Source organism: Carcharhinus amblyrhynchos, chromosome 20 (assembly GCF_965287045.1).
Source record: "Carcharhinus amblyrhynchos chromosome 20, sCarAmb.v2.hapA, whole genome shotgun sequence".
Classification (NCBI taxonomy): domain Eukaryota; kingdom Metazoa; phylum Chordata; class Chondrichthyes; order Carcharhiniformes; family Carcharhinidae; genus Carcharhinus; species Carcharhinus amblyrhynchos.
This window is the reverse complement of record NC_137343.1, coordinates 1,371,871-1,398,331: the sequence shown is the minus strand read 5'-3', so window position 1 is coordinate 1,398,331 and position 26,461 is coordinate 1,371,871. Positions and strand designations below refer to the sequence as shown.

Below are 26,461 nucleotides of genomic sequence, written 5' to 3'. Positions count from 1 at the left end.
GGAAAGGGAGCGGTAAAGAACAAACTACAAAACGAGATGGGAAGGTGGGGGAAAGAAAATAATGCAGTGAGAGAAACCTTAGTTTTCTGGTCGTAACACGTGCTCAGTATATACAGCAAACTTCCGGGTTGTTTTATAGCTGTGTAATGGTGACTACAGACAAACGTGGCCGAAACCTGAACGCTTTAAACAACCGAGAAAAGGAGGAAGAGAAACTGTAATAAAACAAACCGTAACACCCCCTCCTCCTCCCACTCATGCACTCAGAGACTGGAACTCTCATAGAGCCAGGCCCAGGCGCTTCACGCCGAGAATTGCCCGAAAATCAACACCCGCTTTCCTCTTTGTCTTGAAGTTTATAACATAAAGAGATACTTAGAGGGGAAAATCAGAGCCCCCGGCGTCCGAGGGCCGCGGTACGGCGACCAAATAAAAAAAAATCAACCGACCGAGTGGAGCCTCGCGTTCACGTCAGGAGACGGGGAATTATCTTTTTTTCAAAAAAACGGCCTTTTCCCTGAGATTTTACCTCAAACTGACGCTAGGTCCCCGTCGGAAGGTTTCCCAGTAGATTTGGGTACAATTGGGTAGCGGGAGCAGAGATGAGAGCGGCTGTAGTTACTCAGAGCTGCGCTGAGGTGAGGAGAGAGCTGCGCGCACGGTCCGCCCGCTAACCCCTCGCCGCCATGTCAGGCGCCGCCGCCATCATCCATCACGTGACCCCCAGCCGGGCGCCGCCGCCAACCGTCCGCTCAGGCCGCTGACCGCGGATCGTTTCACACAAGCACGGTGCCACCGAATTCTGACACACCCCTAAGAAAGTTAAGAGATGTGGCATAATTTTGTTGAATTTACGTTATTTTTTTCTCGTCCCCAAATCACCGGCGGCAATTGCCGGTCACGTGACCGCGCGCCCCTTTCCCCGCCCCCTGCCTCAGCCCAGCCAATCGGCCGCCGTCTTGACGTCAACGCGACCAATAGAAAGCAAGCGCGTAATTTAAAATGCCCGGGGCAGCGCAGGGGCGGAAGAGGTGAGCATGCGCGCGGGGGCAGGACATGGCGCTGACAGACAGCGCGCCCAGCCAATCGGCATTGAGAGTCTGGAATTCGACCGGAGACACGCGCCACTGTTGTCCAATCACAAGCGGGTTGTAGGATATCTCGCCCCCCGCCCCCCCCCCCCCCCCCGCCCCCGGTCAGGTCGAAGGGTAGAGCGGGCATTTAAATGGCTTTGGAAGAGCGGGAGCCGTTTCTGGTGTAGTCACTTCACAACAGTGTGTTCTATAAACAAGAGTTCATCTTATTACTACTTAAAATTTCTTTCTCCTTCAATCAATTTTTTTTGCAGTAAAATGGGTATTTTATTCATTCCTGTTACTTATTATTTGATGTTAAAACAGTTGATGTTTGCGATATGTAAGCTGCGGCCCCTGGCGGCTGCGGGCGGCTCTGCGGCTCAGTGCCCGGCGTTTCGGATAAATACGGTAACGTTTTCAAGATGGCGAAGTCGCCACGCTCTTGGATTCGGTGGCCGGTTTCTGCTGAGTGAAAGGCGGAAAAACGGCCTCTCCACACACCTCCGCCCCCGCCCCCATCCCCCCACCCCCGACCCCCGGATTTCTCATCAACATGTTTTAATCCTTCAGGGAAAGCCAAGGCTGTAGCTCAAGGGGCGGGGAAGAGAAGCGGCGGAGATAAGGCCGCGGCCGCTAAGGAGAACCAACAACTGGCCATGACTGAGGTACGTGTGGCGGCCCCGGCGGGGGAGAGCGGCCCAGCGGGCGGGGGAGTCTCCTCCATCCTTCCCCCCCCCCCCCCCACCCCCTCCCGCTCCTTTACAATCCAGGCTGAAGGAGAGAGCGGGGTGGATGCACTTCCCCCACTCCCTGGACGGAGGAGTGGGCCGGGGCATTGGGCATCGATAGATCAAAACATTCAATAAATAATTCCGAATTAAAAAAACACTTGGCCCAGCGAGGCTTCGCAGTGTGAACCCAGGCTTGTTTCCAAGCTCCTGACATTTATCGTATTTTATGTTTAAAACGTTTTTAAGAAGTCAAGTGTTAACTCGCTATTAAAATAGCGAAGCATTAAAAACATGAATATAATCATAAAGAAAATAAAGTTTACCTTGTGGAATTAACTTGAGGAAAACACACATTTGATTCCGATACCCACCCCTTGTTTTTAAATAGGGACTCCACCCTGTTGTTTGTGGGTTAAGGTTGTCATTTATTGCCTAACTCTGCTTGCCCTGAGGACAGTCGGTACCTATGTGGCACCGCAGCTGAGCCACTGCCAAGCTGCTGCTGCATCAGTGTCTGGGGAAAGGGCTGGGAGTACGGTGAGCTGCAGCGTCTTCACTTCCATCTCTCTGTCCCTGAGTTCGGGCTGAAGTGATTTTTCGTCGATAAATTGCAGAATAATATTTCTAATCCCCCCGGCCACCACCCCACAGGTTTACTAAAAAAAAACGCTTAATTACTTCCATGCTGTAAATCAAATTATCTTTTTAATTTTCCCCGACTTACTCTAGTTATTTATGGATGGGGTTGTGAAATGTGATCCTAAAAAGCACCAGTAATAAGCAGCTGCAATAAATGTGGCTTGAAATCAGTCTGGTCAACATGAGACAATTGTGCATCGCCATCTGCTCCTTCCCACAAAAAAGTACAAACCAAGCTACTGTTCATCTCCGACGCACCATTTCAGCTAGTGGGGAGATAACAGACGCTTTTAACCCTGGCTTCTATGTCACAGCACTGAGCAGGCTTACAATGACTGTAGTGCTTTCAGTTATGTCTCAGTAGAGGTAATGTATTTTGGTAAACAGTCATAGTAAATTTTTTGATTTTATTCTTGACGTGTATAGTTTGTAATGGCCATCTTTTTGATCAGTAATTTGAGCTGATAAATTGATATCCTCCCAGCTGCGAAGTGAGGGTATACTTGAGATTACTTACCTGCAGGTTTTTTTAGCGTGATGGGGTAGTTTTTGTAACGTCGTTCCTTATATTGCCCTCTGTACAGAAGCATCTGCAAAATCCTATAGCTGGCTTTCCACTGAACTCCAATTCCACGCTACAGGGAAAATATTTCATCAGTTTATAGTCCATAGTGTTACTGTAAACATTCAGCTAGGCTAATGGTCCTTGGTGTTTCTTCAGGTCTTGTAGATGTTACTTGAAACTGGAAACTTAATTATAGTTTTGAACTTATCTTTTTTGTCAGCTTTGCTTGAGAAGAAAATTGAAAATATTCAATCATTTATATCAAAATGACATTGATTTCAGCGTTGCGCTGTCAATGTCTGTCCAGTGGGACATCTGTGATGCACCTTGAACCATCTATGGTTCTTGTGGCATCTTTTGTTTTAATGGTTAATGGTGCAGCACTTCCTGCTTCATTCTGGATTACAAAAATTATAAATGTTTGTTAAATCAACCATTTTTTAAAGTGGGATGCCCTAACCAACAATGCAATATTGCTCCAGTATCCAGTGTTTACAAGCAGCAATGCTGGTTGTTGTAGTCTAATAATATATCTTTTGATTGGACATGGTCACTTTGGACTGTTTAGACATTTTATCTTGTAAGCATTTTGGGACGTCCTGTAGACACAGTGCCGTATGAATAAGTTCTTTCCCTTCCTTACAGGAGAATGCGCATGTAAAATCAAAGATTTGCCATCGTTTGAACTCTGCAAAAACACCCGCTCTTCGTGCTCCATTACAAGATGAAAACTCTGCTTCAAATAAACAAATGAAGTTCCAAGTCAAATGTACTGTAAAACGTGAAATGCAGAAAGAGGAAGGAGGTATGCAAGGTTAACAGCTGCAAGTGTTTCAGGAGGCTGTTTTGTAAAGAAAGCAAACAGTTTCAGTTTCAGAAGGCCTCTAATTTTACTTAGTGTGTCGCTATAATGGTTGATGCAGGACAACAAATCCAGTGTTGCTTCGTAGGGTAAGAATTGCATATGTGCTATATAATTACAGAAATAATTGTACCAGATAATCCTTCAGGCCGGCGTAGTCGTGGCAGTGAGACACATTAGCAATGTGCAGATATAATGTAACTACTTGCTGGCTTATTTTGAATTGAATGGCTTACAGTTTCCCTGCTACGCAGTAATGGTGCGTTAATAGTGGCCTGTGGTTGCTGAACACAGCTTCAAGTCAGGCCTACTATTATGAATGCTGCTTGGTTTGAACTGTAAACTCCTGTGTGGGAGGAAGCTGCAATTTAAATCCAAACACCCACATTGAGAGTGCCTGAGCTCTACCCATGTAAATAAATCTATTCCAATTACATTTTAGCAATTCCTTGAAGAGCACAGAGCTCAGCAGCATTTTTAAACTCAGTTTAGCAAACACAAGAACAGCACGAAGTCATTCTGTTCACAAGCCCATTCTGTCATTGAATTAGATTATTGCTAAGCTATATCCCTAAATTGGTTTAATTCTGATCCATATGATTTTATACCCCTCCCTAACAATCTCAACTATCCGCATATTGGAAATTTTAATCATGCCCAACAAGGCTACAGATCAAGTGCTGGAAAATGGGATTAAGATAGATATAGGTGCTTGCTTTATGGCTGGTGCAGACATGAGCTGAAGGGCCTCTTTCTGTGCTGCAAAACTCCGTGGCACCTCCTTCACATTGTGTGAAGTGCTTTCTGATATGGCCTCTGAACAACCTCTCGCTAATTTATGGTTACGCACCTTGTTCTGGACTCCACCCTCAGACCATATTATAGTGTTCGTTTTAAGGAGCTCAATTAGTAGTTTTGTGAAACTCTCCAGTGTTGGATTGGCTTCATTTTGGTTATACTGTAACATAGTGCCTCAAGGAAGTAGAACAGCTCTACAGTGGTGTTAGTAGCAATATGTCATGTAGTCCTCAGTCATGTAAAGCCCTTCAGTCAAATATCCAGCTGTCTTCCTTAATGCAAACACAAGATTTGAGAAGTTTTATCGGTCAGATTTCCTGCTGATTTAATTACCTACCTGGGCATAGTATTATTTTTCCCAACCACACTCCACTAGTCAGTGATGTACAAGTGAGTGGGGAAATGACTCATGCCATCATTCCTTCTGGAGAAGGGTCTTGAGGTAGCCCTTGAATAATTGCAACTACTTTGTGTAGTTCCATTTACATCATGTTGAAGCTACTAACCAGGGTTGCTATATTTCAAGAAATATTATTGTATAGAATTGTTCAACTGTGAAGACCATTTAGCTGACCATGCCTGTGCTGGCTCTTTGGAAGAGCCAACTAATTGGTTCTACATCCAGCTGTTAACCCATGATCCTGAAGGATTCTCCTTTTCAAGTATTTATCCAATTCCCCTTTTAAAGTTATTGTTGGTTTAGTCTTTTTATTTCTCATTTTGTTTCTGCTCTTGATGAGAGATTTGGCCATCTTTGTTTCGTGAAGACAGAAACATAGGTTGGCTACTTATTGTGAGCAGAAAGGCTTGCCTCGAATTGAATTTTTTTAAATTTAGGCTTGTAATGTTCAGATCTGTTATATTTGCAGGTGACCAAAGTGGTTGTGTATGTGCTGACAGTTCTACCAAGTCCAATAAGGAGTTGGACAGTGAAAAAAAAGTGGTAATTGAGGAAGGAGCAGAGACTGCAGCAGCCGTCCCACGTACTGTCTGTGAGACTGCTATAAAGGATGAGTCTACTGCTCTGCTTTCTGTCAGCAAGAACGGCACTAAAACAAACACAAAGTCTGTTCAGCAGAAAGGTAAAGGGAAGTCTCCAAAACGTACACGGTAAGTTATGCACTCATAGTGACTTTGTTAATCATCTGCATTTGAGCTTTCCTTGCTCTAGCGAAGGTTACAATAACATAAGGAGGGAAAATCTGTTTCTGCTGATGGTAATCACAATGCATGGATTTAAAATGATGATGGGAGAATTATTTTTACTCTGCAAGTTCCAATCTACGAATATGCTGCCTGAAAGGGTGGTGGACGCAGATTCAATTTAAGGGAATAGGTAAATACTTGTTTAAAAGGAAACGTTTTCAGTGCCCTGGGAAGCAGCAGGGAAGTGGGAGAGAGGGTTTGGAGTTCTAACACCCCCCACCTTGACTTGGTGTGTTTGTACAGTGATGTCATCCCCTGAAATGTATTTGATTTCCGATTGAGCAATTGTTTCAACTGTGGAAGGAGGGGCTGATTTCCACAGAAGAGATTGTTGCAATGTTTGAAGATGGGACCTTGTTGCTGGTGTGTTTGCCTTGGCTGAGCCATGTGCTGGAGTAGGGAAATAACCCATGTTTAATCATTTGGCAGGTGGAGGTGGGGGACTGAAAAACCTTTGCTGTATGTTTATCATGCTGTTTCTGGCTTCCATTCTGCAATGTATGTGCTGCTTCTGACAGTTCTGTACTTTTTAAACAAGGTCTATTTTTCCCCCTCCCTCAGTGTAAAGAACTCAGCAGGCCGGAATCGTAAGGTCACCGATTATTATCCTGTTCGTAGAAGTTGCAGGAAGTGTGAAGGGCAGCTGAAGGTAAATGTGTAGTAACAGCTCTTAGTGTAACATGGGAGTGGTGCTTTATTTAAATAAATTACCCTTTCAACTGCTTTGTGTTGCTGGGATGGAGGGTTGGTTTATATACAATGCACAGACTGACATTGGAAAATCCAAAGACTCATCAACTCTATCTTTTTCTTTTTAGTCAGAAGAAAAGAAAATAATTGATGATCTGATTCGCAGTGGGAAGGAAGAAGGAATGAAGGTACCATTAAAATATAGAAAAATTGACTTGCCTGGGAGTATTGTGCAGTGAGTTCACTTAGTGATGGCTTCAAAGCCAGCCTGGGCATGTAGGATGTTGCCATGTGTGAACAGTAAATTGGCCAGTGATCCAGTGGACCCCCACTAATTGACATTCTGGGACAGCTGTGGCTTAGGAGACATCTCTCTCCTTGTCACTCTTCACAATGTAGAAGGAGAATGTTCAGCTCATGGAGTCTGCACTGCCTTTGAAAGAACATTCTTCCTAGTCCCTGCTTTAAGGTGCCACAAAAGGTTTTCAGACAGCAATCCAATTCTCATTTGAATACCTTGATCAAATCTGCTTCCACCACCTTCTCAGGAAGCTTCTTCCAGACTTAAACCCCCTCTGGGTGAAACAATATTTCTTCTCATCACTTTACTTTTGCCAATTATTTTGAACCTGTGCCATCTCAATCTTCTTGTGCTCTTGAGTGGGAACAGTGACTTGCTATTTCTCAGGATATTGAATACCTCTATCAATCTCCTTTTCTCTGGGGGAAAACAGTCCTAAACACTTCAATCCATCCTTTCTGCTATAGTTTGTTATCCTTGGAATATTTTTAAGAATTTTTCTCTGTACTCATCCGAATGCCTTGACATCCTTCCTCAAGTATAGTGCACACAATTGATACACATCCAGATGAGGTGTGTGTACTGTGTATATTCCTCCAGAATGTCTCCCTTTATTTTCTACACTCCATTTTCTTCCTGCCAACATTAATCACCTCACATTTCACCAGCATTTCCTTTTTGAAATTCCAGACTATCCATCACAGTTGACCACTTAAGAACATAAGAAATAGGAGCAGGAGTAGGCCATCTAGCCCTTCGAGCCTGCCCCGCCATTCAATAAGATCATGGCTGATCTGTCGTGGCTCATTCCACATTCCCGCCCTCTCCCCATAATCCTTAATCCCCTCATCAAAAACCCATCAACCCACGTCTTAAAAATATTTAGTGAGGTAGCCTCCACCACTTCAACGGGCAGAGATTCACCACCCTTTGAGTGAAGAAGTTCTTCCTCACTTTTCCAATCTTATTTGGAAATTTTGAAATCATGCCCCAAATGCCACAGTCTAGGTCATTGATATATATCAGAAAAAGCAAGTATCCCAAAACTGACCTATAGGGACCTCCATTTCAAATCTTCCAACAATCTGGAAAACAATCATTTGTCAACACTGTTTCCTGCCCCTCAACTAATTTCTTATCCAACTACTTGCTTTCCTTTTTACTCCGAGATAATATTTTTGCCCAAGTCTGTTTGGTACTGTAACAATGCCTTTTCAACGTTCATGTGCATCAAATCAACGGCATTGCCCTTATCAACCTTCTCTGTTACCTCTTCACAAAACTCCCAAGTTAGTAAACATGATTTCCCCTTGATGAATCCATGCTGTTTCCCTTTTATCTTGCATTTGTCTCAGTATTGATTTTTGTCATGAACTGAAGTTTCCATATCACTGAAGTCAAACTGGCCTGTAATTGCTGGCTCTATCCTTGCTTCCCTTTTGAACAAGGGTGTAAAAGTCTTAATCCTCCAGTCCTCTGGCACCACTCTAAGTAAGACTGGAAGATTATCACCAGTGCCTCTGCAATTTCCACACACTTCCCTCAGTACGCTTGGATGTATCATCTGGTACATAAAATATAGTCATGATGTGGAGATACTGGGGTAAACACAGTAAGAAGTCTGACAACAACAGGTTTAAGTCCAACCGATTTATTTGATAGTAAACTCACAAGCTTTCAGGGTTTGCCCCTTCGTCAGGGCAAATGGAGAGTTCTGACCTCAGACCATGTAACAACACAGTTTACAGATTACTGGTTAGAATGCAAATCTTTACACCTAACCTGCTATTGAAGTCTTAAAGTGGCCAACAATGAGTGGAAGGAGCATTAAGCCCAGGTTAAAGAGATGTGTATTGTCTCCAGACAGTACAGTAAGTGAGGTTTAGCAAACCCGGGCAAGTTATGGGGGTTACAGATAGTGCGACATGAACCCAAGATCCCTGTTGAGACCGTCCTTGTGTGCGGAACTTGGCTATCAGTCTCTACTCAGCGACTCTGTGCTGTTGTGTTGTGAAGGCTGCCTTGGAGAATGCTTACCCGAAGGTAACATAGAACAGTACAACACAGTACAGGCCCTTTGGCTGTCAATGTTGTGCCAAGCTTTGTCTGAAACGAAGATCAAGCTATCCCATTCCCTGTCATTCTGATGTGTTCCATGTGCCTATTAATAACTGCTCGAAAGTTTCTAAAGTGTCCAACTGCACTATCACTGCAGGCAGTCTGTTCCACACCCCAATCACTGAATAAAGAACCTACCTCGGACATCCCTCCTATATCTCCCACCGTGAACCTTATAAGACCTCTGGTCCTGATACCTTTATCAATTTTAAGTAAAGATAGCCTCTTTAACACCACCACCTTCTCCATTGTAAATTCTTCTGGTGTACCAGTTATCTCCCCTCATCACAACCTGGGTAGTATCATTATTCTTTGTAAAGATAGCTGCCACGTACTTGTTTAATACTTCCTCTATTTCTCTTGCTGCTACCTGCCAGTCTCATTTTATCTCTAATTAACCCTACTCTCTAACATCCTTTCATGTATCTGCTTAATGAAGGCCTTGGGATTCTCTTGTTAGCTGCCAATCTCCTTTCATTCTCTCCTTTTCTTAGTTTTTTTCACTTCCTCTCTGGCCCTTTCACATTTAGCCTGATTCTCCATTGTACCTGACATCTGTTCTGTGTACTTTTCCTTTTCACCTTCTCTGCTATCTCTCTCATCGTTCAGGTGCTCGAGATTTATTTGCTCTACCTGTCTCATTTTAAAGGAATACACCTTGTCATTGCCTGTAATATTTTTCTTTGAAGGTGGCCCATTGTCCAGCTACTGCTCCCAAATTCCCCTAGATTTGGGGAATGTTCCATCAGATTGAAACTTAGCAAATGTCCCTTCTTTATTCAAAAGGAAGAGAGACAGGAAGCTACTGGCCCAGTTAGCCTAATAGTTATATTGGGAAAATGTTAGAAGCCATTATAAAGATGTTCTAGCATGACAGTGGGAAAAATTGAAGACCTATCAAGCAGACTGGTTTTGTGAAAAGGAATTTGTTTTAACCAATTTATTGGGTTCTTTGAAGGATTCACAATAAAAGGAGTTCTGGTGGGTGTATTGTACTTAGATTTAGAGAAGGTATTTGATAACGTGCCACATCAAAGGTTATTGCAGAAAATAAAAGTTTATGGTATGGGGGTGACATTGGCATGATTGAAGATTTGGCATAAATGTCCTTTTTTCTGGTTGGCAAGATGTGATGAGTGGTGTGCCACAAGGATCAATGTTTACAATTCATTTAAATGATTTGGGTGAAGAGATTGTGTTGTCAGCAAATTTATCATACCTACAAAGATAAGTCAAAGTAAACTTTGAAGAGGATATAAGAAGGCTACAAATGAACGTTGTCATTCTTTCAGCCACTCACTTATCCAATTGGAATATACTGTGAGCAAATGTGATATTGTTTATTTTGGCAGGGAGAATGAAAAACTTGTGTTACCTAAACAGATTGCAGAGGGATCTGGGTGCCCTGATGCATGAATCTCAAAAGGCTGGTATGAAGGTACAGCAAGTAATTAGGAAAACCAATAGATTATAATTTAATGTGAAGGAAATTGGTTACAAAAGTAGGGAAGTTATGCTTTAGTTGTACAAGGTATTATTGTGTATAGTTTTGGTCTTATTTAAGGAAAGATGATGCAAGTGCATTAGAAGTGGTTCAGAGAAGATTACTCAACTAAATCTAGGAATGGGTCAGTCTTGAGCAAAGATTGGAGAGTTTGAGTTTGTATCCACTAGAGTTTACAAGAGTAAGGTGATTTGATTAAAGCTTAAGATCATGGTGGATGTGGAGAGGGTAGTTTCTCTAGTTGGAGAATCTAGAATTAAGGGTCACTTTTTAAAAGTAAGGGATTGGTCATTTAAGACAGATGAGGGTCATGAGTCTCTGGAACTCTTTCAAAAGGCAATGGAAAGCAGAGTCTTTGAATATTTTTCAAGTAGAGCAGATGGATTCTTGATTAATCTGGGACTGAAAGGTAATCTGAGGTCGATAGGAATGTGGGGGTTGAGTTTACAATCAGATCGGCCATTTGAGTTTACAATCAGATCGGCCATGATTGTATTATTTGGCGAAGCAGACTCGAGGGGCCAAGTGGCCTACTCTACTCTTAATTCGTATGCTCTGTTACACAACTGTGCAAAGTATTGTCCACTAAATTGAAGCTGAAACATTGTTCGTAATCTCTCCTGTGGCTAATAGCAGCTGTACTGGACAAACCCTTTTTCTAACTGTATTCTTTGTTCTCACAGGTTGGTATAATTGATGGAAAAGGTCGTGGTGTGGTGGCCACAAAACCTTTTCAACGTGGAGAGTTTGTGGTGGAGTACAGTGGAGACCTCATAGAATTTACAGATGCCAAGAATCGAGAGGCTAAGTATGCCCAAGATCCCTCTACTGGCTGCTACATGTACTACTTTCAATACCTCAGTAAAACTTACTGGTAAGTCTCCTTCTCTGTAGCCTTGTGTACTTGGTGGCCTTCTGTTATGCCACACTTGCTGAATTTGTTACCAGCAATATTTCTAGTTGTATATTGAAAACCTTGGCCTGGATTTTCACAGGAGTCATGGAGACTCCACCCCATTTCCAGCAAAGGGGTGTGGTTGTGGTGGTGGTTGGGGTAACAGGATTGGAATGTGACTCCCACATGGGGGAACCTGAATGTAGTAGCAACATTTGAACTTAGTACTGAATTCACACCAGTGCCATTTTTGCTGAAGCAGTGGCCTTATCCTGTAACCGATGTAATGTATGCACAGGTTCTTTCTGTCTGCAAAGAACATGGCCCTGCATACTAATATATGTAGCCTCTTCAGCCTGAATGACCATCTTGGTAGTCAGTGTAATTTTTAACACAGAAGGATTACCTACCAAATGTTGTCCAGCTACAGAATCACACCAAATGTTGGGTTTAAGTTTTGCAGTATGGGGTGGTTGGGCACAGCCTGTACCTTGCCCATTGTGAACATTAGAAAGGACAAGCTGTTTGATACAATCTGCCAGTCTTTGGGATGTTCAGCTACTTACCTCGTATTACACTGGCACTGAATTTCATATCTTACCTTAATCATTTGTGTGATAGGCACAGCACCTTTTTGGCTTGACGGCAGCAATAGTGGTGAATACCATTTGTCACTATCATGTAGTAGCAGTAAAAAACGGCTTGCTTATCCACTTACTCAAATTTTTGAGGTACCTTGCTCTATCAGGGTAATCTGAGACTGGGCTGAAGTGACAGCCTTGGTTCCGTTCATGAGTTTGTGCAATTTTATATCCTCAGTGGTGTGGAATATCATTCACAAATTAATTGTACTTGAGGGTGATCATTGGAACCTTTCATCAGAACAGTAATTTTGACAGCTGATGTAAAAGCTTTGGTCTTTGTTAATCTAAAGACTGCCATCGAATCACTAGAATCCATACACTACAGAAAGAGACTATTCAGCCCATCGAGTCTTCACCAACTGCAATTAAAGTTGCTGGGAATTTTGCAGAATCAAATTTCTCTTGTCCAGAAATCACTTTGTCCAATTTGACTTCTTTACTCAGGTAATTAAACTGTGGATCTTGCTGTTGTATGGAGTTAAACATAGCAAATACTGTAGATGCATTTGAGGAAAAAATTAATAAACTTGAGGGAGAAAAGAGCAGAAAATGTTGATGGGGTGAAAAGTATAGGGTGTGAGGAAGTTTGTCAGTTGGGCTGAATGACTGTGCTATAGATTCTATGTAGCTGCTAGGCACAGTTACCCCAATGTTTGTAATCTTGAGAATATTTGTTTTCTAAGTGTTATGTTTAAATATTTTTAGTGTGGATGCCACAAAGGAAACTACACAACTTGGTCGCCTGATCAACCACAGCAAGAATGGGAACTGTCAAACTAAGTTGCACAATGTTGATGGGAAGCCGCACCTCATTCTTGTTGCATCTCGGGATATTGCAAAGGGTGAGGAGCTGCTTTATGATTATGGAGACCGAAGCAAAGCATCAATTGCTGCACATCCCTGGCTGAAGCAATGAGCCAAATTTCAATCTTTTAAAAGAGCATAACTATTTAAAATATTTGGTTTGCTTGCTCTGATTTGTGATGTGGCACTTAATCAAGATTGCCAATGAAGACAACTGGATTCTGAGCACTGCTGAGGTGGTGGTCTTGGCATCTTTAGAACTTTTATATCTTAACGCTTTTGTATATTTTGTACACGGATGTGCTTTAGGAGCTTGCAGTCATAAGGAAGGTTGTGTTTTTTATATAAACTATTCCAGAATGTTGAGCAGTTGTACAGTATTAGCAACCTAGGTCTGCTTTTGTGCTCAATTATAAATTACTTCTGCATATTTAAGAGATCAAATGGTGTCACTTATAAAATAATAAACCATTTTTAGAAAGTGTTCACATTCTGGGTAATGAATTTGGTCACTTCCATCTGGAAGCTGTAATTGGACATTTCTGAATACCAAGTATGAGCATTTATTCACATTAGCTTAGATTCAATTTTAAAGCAGGGCTTCACATCATTTGCCTGTGCATCTGTTGTAAACAGCTATTTAAAGTTTGTATACAGAAGCTTCATGTTGAAGAATATTTAAATAAACTCTGTGACTTAATTGCATTGCAGGGTAGTGTGTGTAGTGTGTCCTGGAGACTCTTGTTGAATTATCTGAATGGGAACTGGTCACCTTCAGCCCACTAATGCATCAATGTTGAACAATTGTAATTTAGTTTTCTGTATAAATGAATTGTATGGCTGCACAAACCTACCATCTTGCATAAACAAAAGGGTGAATTGTTGCAGTTAGAGCCTAATTGACCAGAATAGAAACTGTTTCATTGCCTCAAGGAAATCATGTCATTAAACACAACTAATCAATGTGGTCTTTATGACCCATTTATGTTTCACATTGTCAGCTGTGTGCGTTCACTCAGACCATTGTGATGCTAACCCAAATGTTGCAACATTAACAATTGGGGGTGGGGGGAGTTGACAGAACAAATTAAGAGTCACCACTTTGACATAAGACTGAGGTCATGTTCAGGGCCAGACCAGGTAAGGATGTTGGTGATCATTTACAATATTCCAGTTTATGGTGGTTGTTATCAGTGCTGAATTTATATTTGGAGGTTTTGATTGAGAGTCTTGCCTTCAAAATTCAACAATGAACAAAGAACAAACAAAGAAAATTTAGAGCACAGGAACAGGCCCTTTGGCCCTTTTGAGCCTGCACTGACCATGCTGCCTGACTGAACTAAAATCCCCTACCCTTCCAAGGGCCATATCCCTCTTCCCATCCTAATCATGTACTTGTCAAGATGCCCCTTTAAAAGTCACTACCATATTTGCTTCCACTACCCCCAGCTACCTTCCAGGCATCCACCACCCTCCTGCATCTTAAACTTATGCCTCCTAGTAGTTGATTCTTCCACCTTGGGGGGGAAAAAAGCTTCGGATTATCCATTCTGTCCATGTATCTCCATAATCTTGTAGACTTACCAGATCTCCCCTCAATCTCTGTTCCAGTGAGAACAAGCCAAGTTTCTCTAACCTCCCCTCATAGCTAATGCCCTCCATACCAGGCAACATCCTGGTAAATCTTTTCTGTACCCTTTCCAATGCCTTCACATCCTTCTGGTAGTGTAGTGACCAGAATTGAACACTATATTCCAAGTGCAGCCTAACTAAGGTTCTATAAAGTTGCAACATGATTTGCCAATTTTTAAACTCAGTAATCCAGCAGATGAAGGGAAGCATGCTGTATACCTTGACTACCTTCTCCACCTGCATTGCCACTTTCAGTGAACTGTGTACCTGTACACCCAGATCCCTTTGCCTATCAATGAGCTAAATTTCCATCTTTTAAAATAGTGTAACTATTTAAAATATTTGGTTTGCTTGCTCTAAGTCTCATCACAAATCAATCAAGATAGCTAATGAAGACAACTGGATTCTGATCAGTGCTGAGGTGGTCTTTGCATCTTTAGAACTTTTTATACCTTAATGCTTTTGTATATTTTGTACACAGATGCGCTTTAGGAGCTTGCAGTCATAAGGGTTCTGCCATTGACTATATATTCCCTATCTGTATTAGACCTTCCAAAATGCATGACCTCACATTTGTCCGGATTAAACTCCATCTGCCATTTCTCTGTGAGTCTCCGACTGATCTATATCCTTCTGTATCAGATGGTTCTCATCACTATATGCAAATCCACCAGCCTTTGTGTCGTTCACAAACTCACTAATCAATCCAGTTACATTTTCCTCCAAATCATTTTTTTTTATATATATTATATATATATATATACAAACAGCAAAGGTTGTTCCCTGAGGAACACCACTTTGTCATAGCCCTCCATTCAGAAACGTACCCTTCCACTGCTACCCTCTGTCTTCTTTGACCAAGCCAGTTGTGTATCCACCTTGCCAGCTCAACTCTGACCCTGTGCAACTTCACCTTCTGCACCAGTCTGCCATCAGGGACCTCGTCAAAGGCCTTACTGAAGTCCATGTAGACAACATCCACTGCCCTACCCTCATCAATCATCTTTGTCACTTACTTGAAAAACTCGAGCAAGTTAGTGAGACACGACCTTCCCTTCACGTCCACTTATTTCCAAGTGGGAATAAAACCTGTCTCGAAGAATCCTCTCCAATAATTAATGATTTTCATATTCCTGTCAATTCTACATGTGTGGGTATGTTTAACGTGCCTGTGACCCTACCACCTTGAAGGGCAGCAGGTGCATAGGAACACCACTACCTGCAAGTTCCATTCCAAGTGGCACACATCCTGACTTGGGACTGTGTCCATGTTCCTCCACTGTCACTGGGTTAAAATTCTGGAATTCCCTTAACAGCCCTATGTGCACCCACAACACATGGACTGTAGTGGTTCAACAAGATAGCTCACCATGACTTCAATGGCAATAAATGCTGGCCAAACCAGCAATGTCAACATTCCCATGAATGAATCAATTTATGAAAAGATAGGATTTTAATTTGTATTAAAGATTAGTACAGCTTGATGAATGGATTCAAATACAATCGAGTTAAAACAGCATGGTAAAATTCTGCAGGTATATTTTGATTTATTTGCACTTGGTATTTATGGTATAACATGTCATTGCATAAATAGAAATTTCCCCCAAACGACAATTTAAAGTTTATTCGTGTCACAAGTAGGCTTGCATTAACATTGCAATGAAGTTACTGTGGAAATCCCCTACTTGCCACACTTTGATGCCTGTTTGGGTACACTGAGGAAGAATTTAGCGTAGCCAATGCACCTTACCAGCATGTCTTTCAGACTGGGAGGAAAACAGAGCACCCAGAGGAAATCCACGCAGACACAGGGGAATGTGCAGCTTCAGCACTGACAGTGACCCAAGCTGGAAATTGAACCCCATTGAACCTGGGTCCCTGGTGCTGAGGCAGCAGTGCTAAGCACTATGCCCCCCTCCCCCCCCGCAATCCTAATTAATGACAAATAAATAGGTCCTAAATTGTAAATCAGAATGGCTGTCAGTATTTTAGAAAATAAATAGGTCAATAAAATACACATTTTAGTTCTATAAAATGCACATGTGTAATCATGCAATTTAACATTTTTAACCTCTGTTTGACTATGTCATTGGGGTTAAATTTATATAAAATGGAAGAATAATGCAATTATTGGGATAGCTTAATCCCAGATAGGTTTGGAGAACATATGTAATGGGCCAAATAGTTACCTTTTGCTGAGTCCTTTGCATTCTGATAACTAACTTCATCTTCAGGGGTTTATTTTAACAAACTTGCATGTATATCCGTGGAGCTAATTGCAACAAACATACTGTGCAAATTCTAAAAAAATCCTTACACATCCAAATCAGGAAGTTTTTCTTGATTAGTAATCAGTAAATGCAATGGGCTTCTAGATAGACTGGTGGGGAGAAAAGAACAGATATTGCTTATCAAAAACCCCACTTGGGGGTGAGGGCTGGAGAGAAAGCTGCTATGCATTTCCAGAGGTTTCAATTTTCGATTCCTAGAATTTTTTTTAATGTAAAATTTAACCTGCAGTCTGAAAAAGGATTTTCAAAGCCTAGATTGGGTAAATGGAAAATATTTTTCTATTGGCTGAGGATGCATTGAACAGTTGAATGAGTGTTGCCCACGGATTGTGTGAATTACGGTGCGATAAATGCTTTGCTCATTTGTGTTTCTGGATGTAAAATTCATCAGTGTCAATTAAAGGATTTTCAAGCCTTTCCAATGTTGTCAACATTGATGCAATTGGTGATGTGAAAACTTTTATCCTCCCTTCAGATAGGTGACCTAACAAGTTCAGCAACATACTTGTTGAATACAGCACCACACCACATCTCCCTCCTCTTCCTGGGGTGGGATTAAGCTCAGTGGGAATATTGTCATGATATCTTGAGCATTATTCTGCCTATTCATTGCACAGCTCTGCTGTTTCAGGTTTATATTCCTCCTCCTTGGCTGTTTACTAATCTGTCCAAACTGGAATATTTCCACCAGCAACTGAAACCATGAAGAAGTCAAGAAAGCAACCAACAGTTCTGCTCAATCTACAGCAATTGATTCCCCAATCACATTTTATGGACTGTAGATTGAGAACAGCTGCCATATCAAAAACACAATTTGTAACATAGGAATTGGGAGCAAACCGACAGACTACAATCAGTAAGGAAAGGCAATAGCACCTCCTCCACGATCATCCTCAACACTGGTGCCCCACAAGGCTGTGTTCTCAGCCCCCTCCTATACTTCTTATACACCTATAACTGTGTGACCAAATTCTCCAACTCAATTTTCAGGTTTGCTGATGACATCACCGCAGTGGGGGTCAAATCTCAAACAATGACAAGACAGAGTACAGTAATGAGATAGAGAATCTGGTGAACTGGTGCAGCAACAATAATCTCTCCCTCAATGTCAACAAAACAAAGGAAATTGTCATCAATTTCAGGAAGCGTAGTGGAGGACATACCCTGTCTACATCAACGGGGACAAAGTGGAAATGGTGGACAGCTTCAAGTTTCTAGGTGTCCAGATCACCAATAACCTGTCCTGGTCTCTTCATGCTGACGCTATAATCAAGAAAGCCCCACCAATGCCTCTACTTTCTCAGAAGACTAAGGAAATTTGGCATGTCAGCTACAACTCTCACCAACTTTTACAGATGCACCACAGAAAGCATTCTTTCCGGTTGTATCACAACTTAGCATGGCTCCTGCTCTGGCAAAGACCGCAAAGAGCTTCAAAAGGTCGTGAACAAAGCCCAGTCCGTTACGCAAGCCAGCCTCCCATCCATTGACTCTGTTTACAATTCCCACTGCCTTGGAAAAACAGCCAGCATAATCAAGGACCCCATGCACCCGGACATTCTCTTTTCCACCTTTTTCCGTTGGGAAAAAGATACAAAATTCTGAGGAAATGTACCAACCGACTCAAGAACAGCTTCTTTCCTACTGCCATCAGACTTTTAAATGGACCTACCTCATATTAAGTTGATCTTTCTCCACACTCTAGCTATGAGTGTAACAGTACATTCTGCACTCTTTTCCTTCTCCATGTAGAGAATGCTCTTTGTATGTACAGTACACAAGAAATAATACTTTTCATTGTATAATAATACATGTGGCAATAATAAAACAGATTAAAGAATATAGACAACTCAACCCTTTGAGCCCATTCTGCCATTCTATATGATCATGGCTGATCTCCATTTCATCCTAACTCCAATATTTATCTATCTTTTTCTTGAATCCACTGATTGATTCTGCATCCACTGCACTCTGGGGCAGTGAGTTCCATAGATTCATAATCCTCTGTGAGAAAGAGCTTTTCTTTATCTCTGTCTTGATTTTCCCCCCCTCCTACTTTACAATCCTGACCTCATGTCCTAAACTGTTCTAGAAAGGGGAACATTTGATTAATATTTACTTTATCAATCCTGTTGAGTATTTTTTATACCTCAATCAAATCCCCCCTCATTCTTCTGTACTCCAGCGAGTACAAGTCCAAGTTACTCAACTAACCCTTATATACCAGTCTCTTCACCCCGGAATCAATCTAGTGAAGCTCCTCTGAACCACCTCCAGTGCCACCACTTCCTTCCTCAAAGAAGGTGACCAAAACGGAACACAATATTCCAAGTGTGGTCTCACCAATGTCTTATACAGTTGTAACAACATTTCTCTACTTATAAACTCCAGACCCTTTGCAATAAATGCCTAGATACCATTTGCCTTCCTTGTAACATTCTGCACCTGTATACCCACTTTCAGAGACTCATGCACAAAGGCACCCAGATCCCTCTGCACAGACGCCTTTTGAATCTGTTTCCCATTTAAATAGTAATTTGCCCTTTTAGTTTTCCAGCCAAAATGGATAACCTCGCATTTATCCACATTAAACTCCGTCTGCAAGATTCTGGCCCATTCCCCTAGCCTGTCAATATCCATTTGTAAACTTTTTATCTCCTCATCGCAGCTTGCTTTCCCCCAATTTTTATGTTGTCAGCAAATTTTGCAATGTTACACTTTGTCTCTGCTTGTAGATCATTGATATAGATTGTAAATAGTCGTAGTCCAAGAACTGAACCCTGTGGGACCCCCTAGTTACAGATTGCCAACTGGAGAAGGTCCCATTTATCCAAAGCCTTTGTTTTCTATCAGTCGATCAATCCTCAATTCAAGCCACAACTCTACTCCCAACCCTTTGGGACTGAACCTTCTGAATCAGTCGCTTGTGTGGCACCTTAACAATGTCTTCTAGAAGTCCAATACAATTATACTATCTACTCATTCTAGCAAGTGTACTTTTCCCATTTCCATCAGTAGCACTTGGTTCATTGTCAATCTGCATAACCTAAGGCTCCTCTTGAGCAGTTGAAACAAGGGCATATACATCACCTCAACATCATTAAGTAAATTTTACTGTACAAAGTGACTGAAATATAAAAATGAAGATTTTGTACTTGTATTCATCTTGATTGCTGATGTTTCTTCAAGTAGCGTTTTTAGTTAATTAAGGTTTGTTAAACCATATATACTTGTCCCTGCTGTGTTAGCAGCAGCAATCACCAGATCTTGAACACAATTTTTTCACTCCTATAAATTACCTGCTATTTTAGAGAAAGTACTTGTCCGGAGGAACTTTCATCTGCAGACAAAAAGAACACGTTCAGGCATTCAATCTTACTCGAATTAAACAAATATGTGGAGGAACAACAGGTGTATTCTCTATGACTAGTTCTTGACCAATCAGAGTTTACTTGCCAACCAATCAGCATCCTTATGCAGTATAAATTGTTGCTCCTTTTGAAATTTAGCATTTTTCTATCTGTCCTGATGAGTGTATGGTGAAAAGCTTTGATGATATTAGTATCAAGGGCATGAGCAATCCCTACCTTTAAGCCTGTACCCTAATCTAATAATGAACAGAAACCAAATCCTGCAGGTGGTCAGAATTTGAAATTAAAATAGAAAATGCCGGTAATATTCTGGTCAGGCAGCATCTGTGGATAGAAAAACAATTAACCTTTTAGCTAAATGACTTTGCATCAGACTGTACTGAACTCTTCGGAATAAGAAAGCTTGGTTACAACAAGAAAACCTCCCGAGAACGTGCTCATCCTTTGTAACAGGATTTCCTCAGGTATTTGAACTTTTAGACAACTGCATTCCTATGACACATCTCTCCCTTTTTGACAAGTGAATCATGGATGATTTGGGCTCTTTCACCCAATAGGAATCTTGTTTGGCACAATGCTTTGCCAGATACAGAAATCAACCTTTATGAAAACACCATGTGAAATTCCTCAGTGCACAAGCACTGCTCAAGTCACAACAGGTTTGGATGTATCCCAAGGGAGAACTGAGCAAAAGGTTTCTCCAAGCTCACCCGGAAGTTGCATCATGGGAATTTGGGAAGTCGGAGCCATGTGGCTCCCAAAATTCACTCTGCCATTCAACTAGATCGTGGCTCTACTTTAATACCATGTTCCTGTACCATCCCTGCATCCCTTGATAACTCGGATATCTACAGATCTACCAATCTCTGCCTTGCATAAACTCAATGACTTCTACAGCAGCCCTCTGGAGTAAAGAATTCCAAAGATTCACCAGTGAAAAATACCCTCCCTGCCTCAGTTTTTAAGTGGCCTGCTCCTTATTCTGAGATTGGGTCATGTGGTGATTTTCCCACCATTTGGCCTGGGTTTGGGAAATCCTACCAACTGTTCTGGCTTGAGACATTTCATACCTCTTTAACCTGTGATTATCCTTCTCCACGCACACACCATTTGTACCTGCAAAGACTCACATTCCAACCATTCTTCACATTCCAATCTGTAGTTATCTTGAAATTATGTCTTTGTCTATATATGCTGTGTTTGTGAACCTATCTCCACTCACCTGATGAAGCAGCAGCGCTCTGAAAGCTTGCAATTCCAAATAAACCTTTTGGACTTTATGCTGGTGTTGTGAGACTTCTTACTATTCAAGAAAGAAGAGAGACAGAAAGTGTGAAACTATAAGCAGTAAAGCATAGGCCATTTAACCAAACATCTGTCATTGGAAAATGCTAGAATCAATCATTACTTAATAACTTAGAAAATGAAAATAAACGTGGTTTTATGGAAGGGACGTTGTGTTTGACAAATATATTTGAGCTATTTGAGGATGTAACAAGTAGGGTGGATAAAGGGAAACCAGTAGATATGTACTGGGACCAAAACTGTTCACAGTATTCCAAGTGTGGTCTAACTAGGGCCTTGTATAGTTTTAGCAAGACTTCCCTATTTTATACTTCATTCCTTTTGAACTCCAGGCCAACATTCCATTTGCCTTCCTATTACCTGCTGAACTTGCACACTAGCCTTTTGTGATTTATGCACCAGGACACCAAATCCCTCTGTGCTTTGATTTGATTTGATTTATTTTTGTCATGTGTTAATATATGGTGAAAAGTATTGTTTCTTGCACATTATATAGACAAAGCATACCTTTCATGGAGAAGGAAATGAGAGTGTGCAGAATGCAATGTTACAGTCATAATGAGGGTGTAGAGAAAGATCAACTTATTGCAAGATAAGTCCATTCAAAAGTCTGACAGCAGCAGGGAAGAATCTGTTCTTGAGTCAGTTGGTATGTGACCTCAGACTTTTGTACCTTTTTCCCGAAGGAAGAAGATGGAAGAATGTCCGGGGTGTGTGGGGTCCTTAATTATACCGGCTGCTTTGCCGAGGCAGCGGGAAGTGTAGACAGAGTCAATGAATGAGAGGCTGGTTTGCCTGATGGATGGGCTACATTCACAACCTTTTGTAGATCCTTGAGATCTTGGGCAGAGCAGGAGCCCATACCAGGTTATTGGTGATCTGGACACTTAAAAATGTGAAGATCTCAACCCTTTCTACTTTGTCCCATTGATTTAGACAGGGGCATATTCTCCTTTACACTTCCTGAAGTTAATGATAATCTCCTTTGTTTTGTGACATTGAGAGATTATTGTTGCCATACCAGTTCACCAGATTCTCTCTCTCATTCCTGTACTCTGTCTCATCATTATTTGAGGTCCGACCCAATATGATGGTGTTGTCAGCAAGCTTGAAAATCGAGTTGGAGGGGAATTCGCCCATACAGTTATAGGTATATAAAGAGTATAGTAGGGGGCTGAGAACACAGCCTTGTGGGGCACCAGTGTTGAGGACGATCGTGAAGGAGGTGTTGTTGCCTATCCTTATTGATTGTGGTCTGTGAGTTAGGAAGTTCAGGACTTTCCACAGTACTGATGTCAGTGTCCACAAACTGAAATCCACCTCTCCCACACCAGTATTTGAACCACGTATTCATCTCTCTAATTTTATGCACCGTGGGCTAGTTTGCATGCAGTTCAGGTAATAATCCTGAAGTTATAACCTTGGAGGTCTGTTGTCTTAGTGCCTAGTTCCTCAAGCTGTCAATGCAGAAACTCTTTCCTCATTCTACCTATGTCATTAGTAGCTATATGGATCATGACAATGGGATCCTCCCTTTCCCAATCCAATTTCCTCTCCAGCCCAAGGCAGATATCCCAAACCCTGGCATCAGGCAATAAGAAGTTTCACATCACCAGGTTAAAGTCCAACAGGTTTATTTGGTATCAAAAGCCACTAGCTTTTGGAGCACTGACTGCCCCTTCATCAGATGAGTGGGAGTTCTAATTACAAACAGGACATATAAAGACACAAACTCAATTTACAGAATAATGATTGGAATGTGAGGATGACTGAAAGTAGTTAGGGGAGATATTTTTCTGGACTCATTCTGTTTGAGGCTGTGTTGATGCTGGTTGCTTAGTAACAGTAATTAGAGAGAAGATTGGATGAAAGATACAGACCAGGTACACAAATAGGTTCAAAAAGTATCTTCCTACACAGTACATCTAAATCAAAATGCAGAATACTGCAAATGCTAGAAATCTAAAAGCTAAAGGGCAAAACTGCAGCCGGTTGGCTGTGTGGAGTCAGAAAAAAGCTGTTAATGTTTCACCTCTGTGACCAATCAGGAGAACTGGGGAAGTGAGAACTGTGATTGTTCTTGAGAAAGGGTGGAAAGGACAAGGACAACAGGAAAGCCTGAGGTTGGGTGGAAGACAGGGGGAGATTGAATGCCAGAAAAATTATCCAGAACGTAAGGAGATGGCGACGGGATAATAACACATTTTCTGTTTTTATTATTTCACATCAGAATGTTTTCCTTTGTTTAGGCAGTGACGATCCAAGCACCTCGAGGAAGTAGTTTTGTGTTGTCTTTATCTGAGCCTTTTAATCCTGGGCTACACCAGGTTATCAAATGATTCAAAACAGCAAAATTTACTTTTCACACCTCATGTGAGAAAGAGAGAGAGATGGAAGAATTTAGCCTACATATCAAGGAGTCATACAGCAGGGAATGAGGCCATCCAGCCCATCTTGCCTGTCCCACTTCTGAAAGTGATATCTTATTAGTCCCATTCCTCCCTGCTCTTTATCTATATTTGAAAGATTATTCCTGAATCCACTTTCACCACCTGGTGATGTGCAACCTGCCTCATCAGACAACAATGAAACAGATTGAATCAGGAACAAAATAATCCATCTTCGCACATGGGGGTGCAGGGAACAGGGAGGTGGAGATGGGGGAGGGGGTGAGCCGGGATATGTTGGCACAGCACTGTTCATCAGACCCAAGGCTGACTGAGGTAGAGTAAAAAAATTCTGCTCTCCATAGGAAGATTTGATGAGTGGCTGTAGCTTCAGTTTTTGAGGGATGAGGCTCCGGAATTCCCACTTTAAACTCATTGCCCCTCTAATGCTGTCATTTAAAATGTTCTTCAAAATGGATCTTCCATGTTCTATTATCTCCTTTCTCAGTGTCAGTGTCCGATGAAGCACTTCGTAGACATTTCACTGGGCTAAAGGCACAATAAAATCCAAAACTGCCATTAACGTGTGGAAGATGAATGTTGGGTACTGGATATTCTCCTGGAAAAATCAGTGGTAACGTTACTAGTCTAGTAATCCAGTAACCCAGGCAAATGCACAGGGGACATGGAATCAAATCCCATCGTGGCAGCTGGTGGAATTTAAAGGAATAAATCTGGAATATAACCTAGACTGTTCTGGTGATCACAAAACTATCTTCAATTGTCAGAAAGATCATCTGGTTCACCAAGATCCTTCAGAAAAGGAAATCTGCCGTCATTAACCTTATTCTGGCCTATTTCTGGCTCCAGACCCCCAGCAATGTGGCAGCCCTCTTGAATGGTCTCGCAAGCCACTCAGTTCAAGGGCAATTAGGAATGGGCAACAAAAACTGGCAGTACCAACAACCCTCTCATCCTGTGAGAGAATGAAAAACAGTTTCCAGCAAGTATCAGTGGACCCAGCCACTCATCTTGATGGCTGTTTGTGGGATTTGTTTGCACAAATTGACTATCAAATTTTCTCACATAACAATGATAAAAATTATTTATTTGGCTGTGATGTATTTCCCCTCCTCCCACCCCCCACACAGTAGGTTTAATGCTTGTGTGTTCCATTCCCTGCTCTCTCAGAGTTGGGCTACAATTCCAGTGCTTGTGCAGCAGGTGGCAGCCTTGCTCTGTCTGGCAGAAGCTGAATAGCATCCTGCACCATCCAGTCTCTATTCCTCAAACTTGCATTCTACAAGCTGCTTCATTGATAAACGTTAACACTGAGACACGAGAGAGCATGATTAACGTTTGGTCAAACAGCGAGGTTATATCTGCCTTTGGCAGATGCTAATCTGCATAGGTCAACAAGATTTAGCCAATGAATAAACAGATTGGAATGGGTTTTAATATCAGGTCTGCCATACAGCAGGCAGGGAGATTACTACCCACTGACTTGATGTTCTTTATCTTCCAAAGAGTTATTAAATGAATGGAAGTTATTTCACAGTAAGAAGTCTCACAACCACAAGTTAAAGTCCAACAGGTTTATTTGACCATAAACGCCACTAGCTTTTGGAACGCTGTTCCTTCATCAGGTGAGTGGGAGTTCCGATCAGAAACAGGGCATATAAAGGCACACAGTTTACAAAATACTGATTAGAATGCAAGTCTTTACACCTAATCTGCTATTCAAGTCTTAAAGGTGTAGATAATGTGTGGAGATAGTATTAAGCACAGGTTAAAGAGATGTGTATTGTCTCTAGACAGGACAGTTAATGAGATTTTGCAAGTTCAGGCAAGTCATGGGGGTTACAGATAGTGTGACATGAACCCAAGATCCCGGTTGAGGCCGTCCTCATGTGTGCAGAACTTGGCTATCAGTCTCTGCTCAGCGACTCAGCGCTGTCGTGTGTTGTGTATGACTTGCCTGAACTTGCAACATCTCATTAACTGTCCTGTCTGGAGACAATACACATCTCTTTAACCTGTGCTTAATACTATCTCCACGCACATTATCTACACCTTCAAGACTTGAATAGCAGATTAGGTGTAAAGACTTGCATTCTAATCAGTATTCTGTAAACTGTGTGCCTTTATATGCCCTGTTTCTGATCAGAACCTTCCACACACCTGATGAAGGAACAGCGTTCCAAAAGTTTGTGGTGTTTACTACCAAATAAACCTGTTGGACTTTAGCCTGGTGTTGTGAGACTTCTTACTGTGTTTACCCCAGTCCAATGCCGGCATCTCCACATCATGGTTATTTCACCCATAGACTCTCAGTAATACACCTGGAATATGATCACAGGAACAGGAGGAGGCCAGTCATCCCATTGAAGTGTGGAATGGGCTCCATCAGCTCATGGTTGAATTGTATCTTAAGTTCATTTACCTGCCTTTTTCCCCTATCCTGTGGCACTCTTATCAAATGTCCAACTGATCCAGATACACTTTAATCAGAGTTTTTACAACTAAAGCAGAATTTCCATCCCCTTGTAGTCTAGCGCCTTTGAAATAAGGTTTTGGAAAGTAGATAACAATGGAGTGATTTGAGTTTGCTGAACAGTGGGCGGCACAGTGGGTTCGCACTA

General features: G+C 41.8%; 2 protein-coding genes across 2 annotated transcripts in view; one reads left to right on the top strand and one right to left on the bottom strand.

The window, feature by feature from the left end:
• The window catches only part of sbno1 (strawberry notch homolog 1 (Drosophila)), a 150,871-nt gene extending 149,966 nt beyond the window's left edge, over positions 1-905 (bottom strand). Inside the window, exon 1 of the mRNA XM_080207934.1 lies at positions 530-905. The gene's annotated coding sequence lies outside the window, so the exon portion shown is untranslated. The remainder of the gene's footprint in view (positions 1-529) is intronic.
• On the top strand, positions 603-14,842 carry kmt5aa (lysine methyltransferase 5Aa). The gene is made up of 9 exons (XM_080208780.1): positions 603-638; positions 1,401-1,484; positions 1,553-1,741; positions 3,657-3,816; positions 5,541-5,781; positions 6,439-6,526; positions 6,696-6,755; positions 11,174-11,364; positions 12,735-14,842. The coding sequence occupies exons 1-9, from the start codon at positions 603-605 to the stop codon at positions 12,943-12,945; spliced, it is 1,260 nt and encodes a 419-aa protein (XP_080064906.1). The 3' UTR covers positions 12,946-14,842.
• The last annotated feature ends 11,619 nt before the right edge of the window (positions 14,843-26,461 follow it).

Coding starts and splice junctions, on each gene's coding strand:
- kmt5aa (XM_080208780.1), top strand. CDS start 603: ATGAGAGCGGCTGTAGTTACTCAGAGCTGCGCTGAG. Junction 6,756..11,173: donor GGAAGGAAGAAGGAATGAAG/GTACCATTAAAA, acceptor TTGTTCTCACAG/GTTGGTATAATTGATGGAAA. Junction 11,365..12,734: donor TACCTCAGTAAAACTTACTG/GTAAGTCTCCTT, acceptor AAATATTTTTAG/TGTGGATGCCACAAAGGAAA.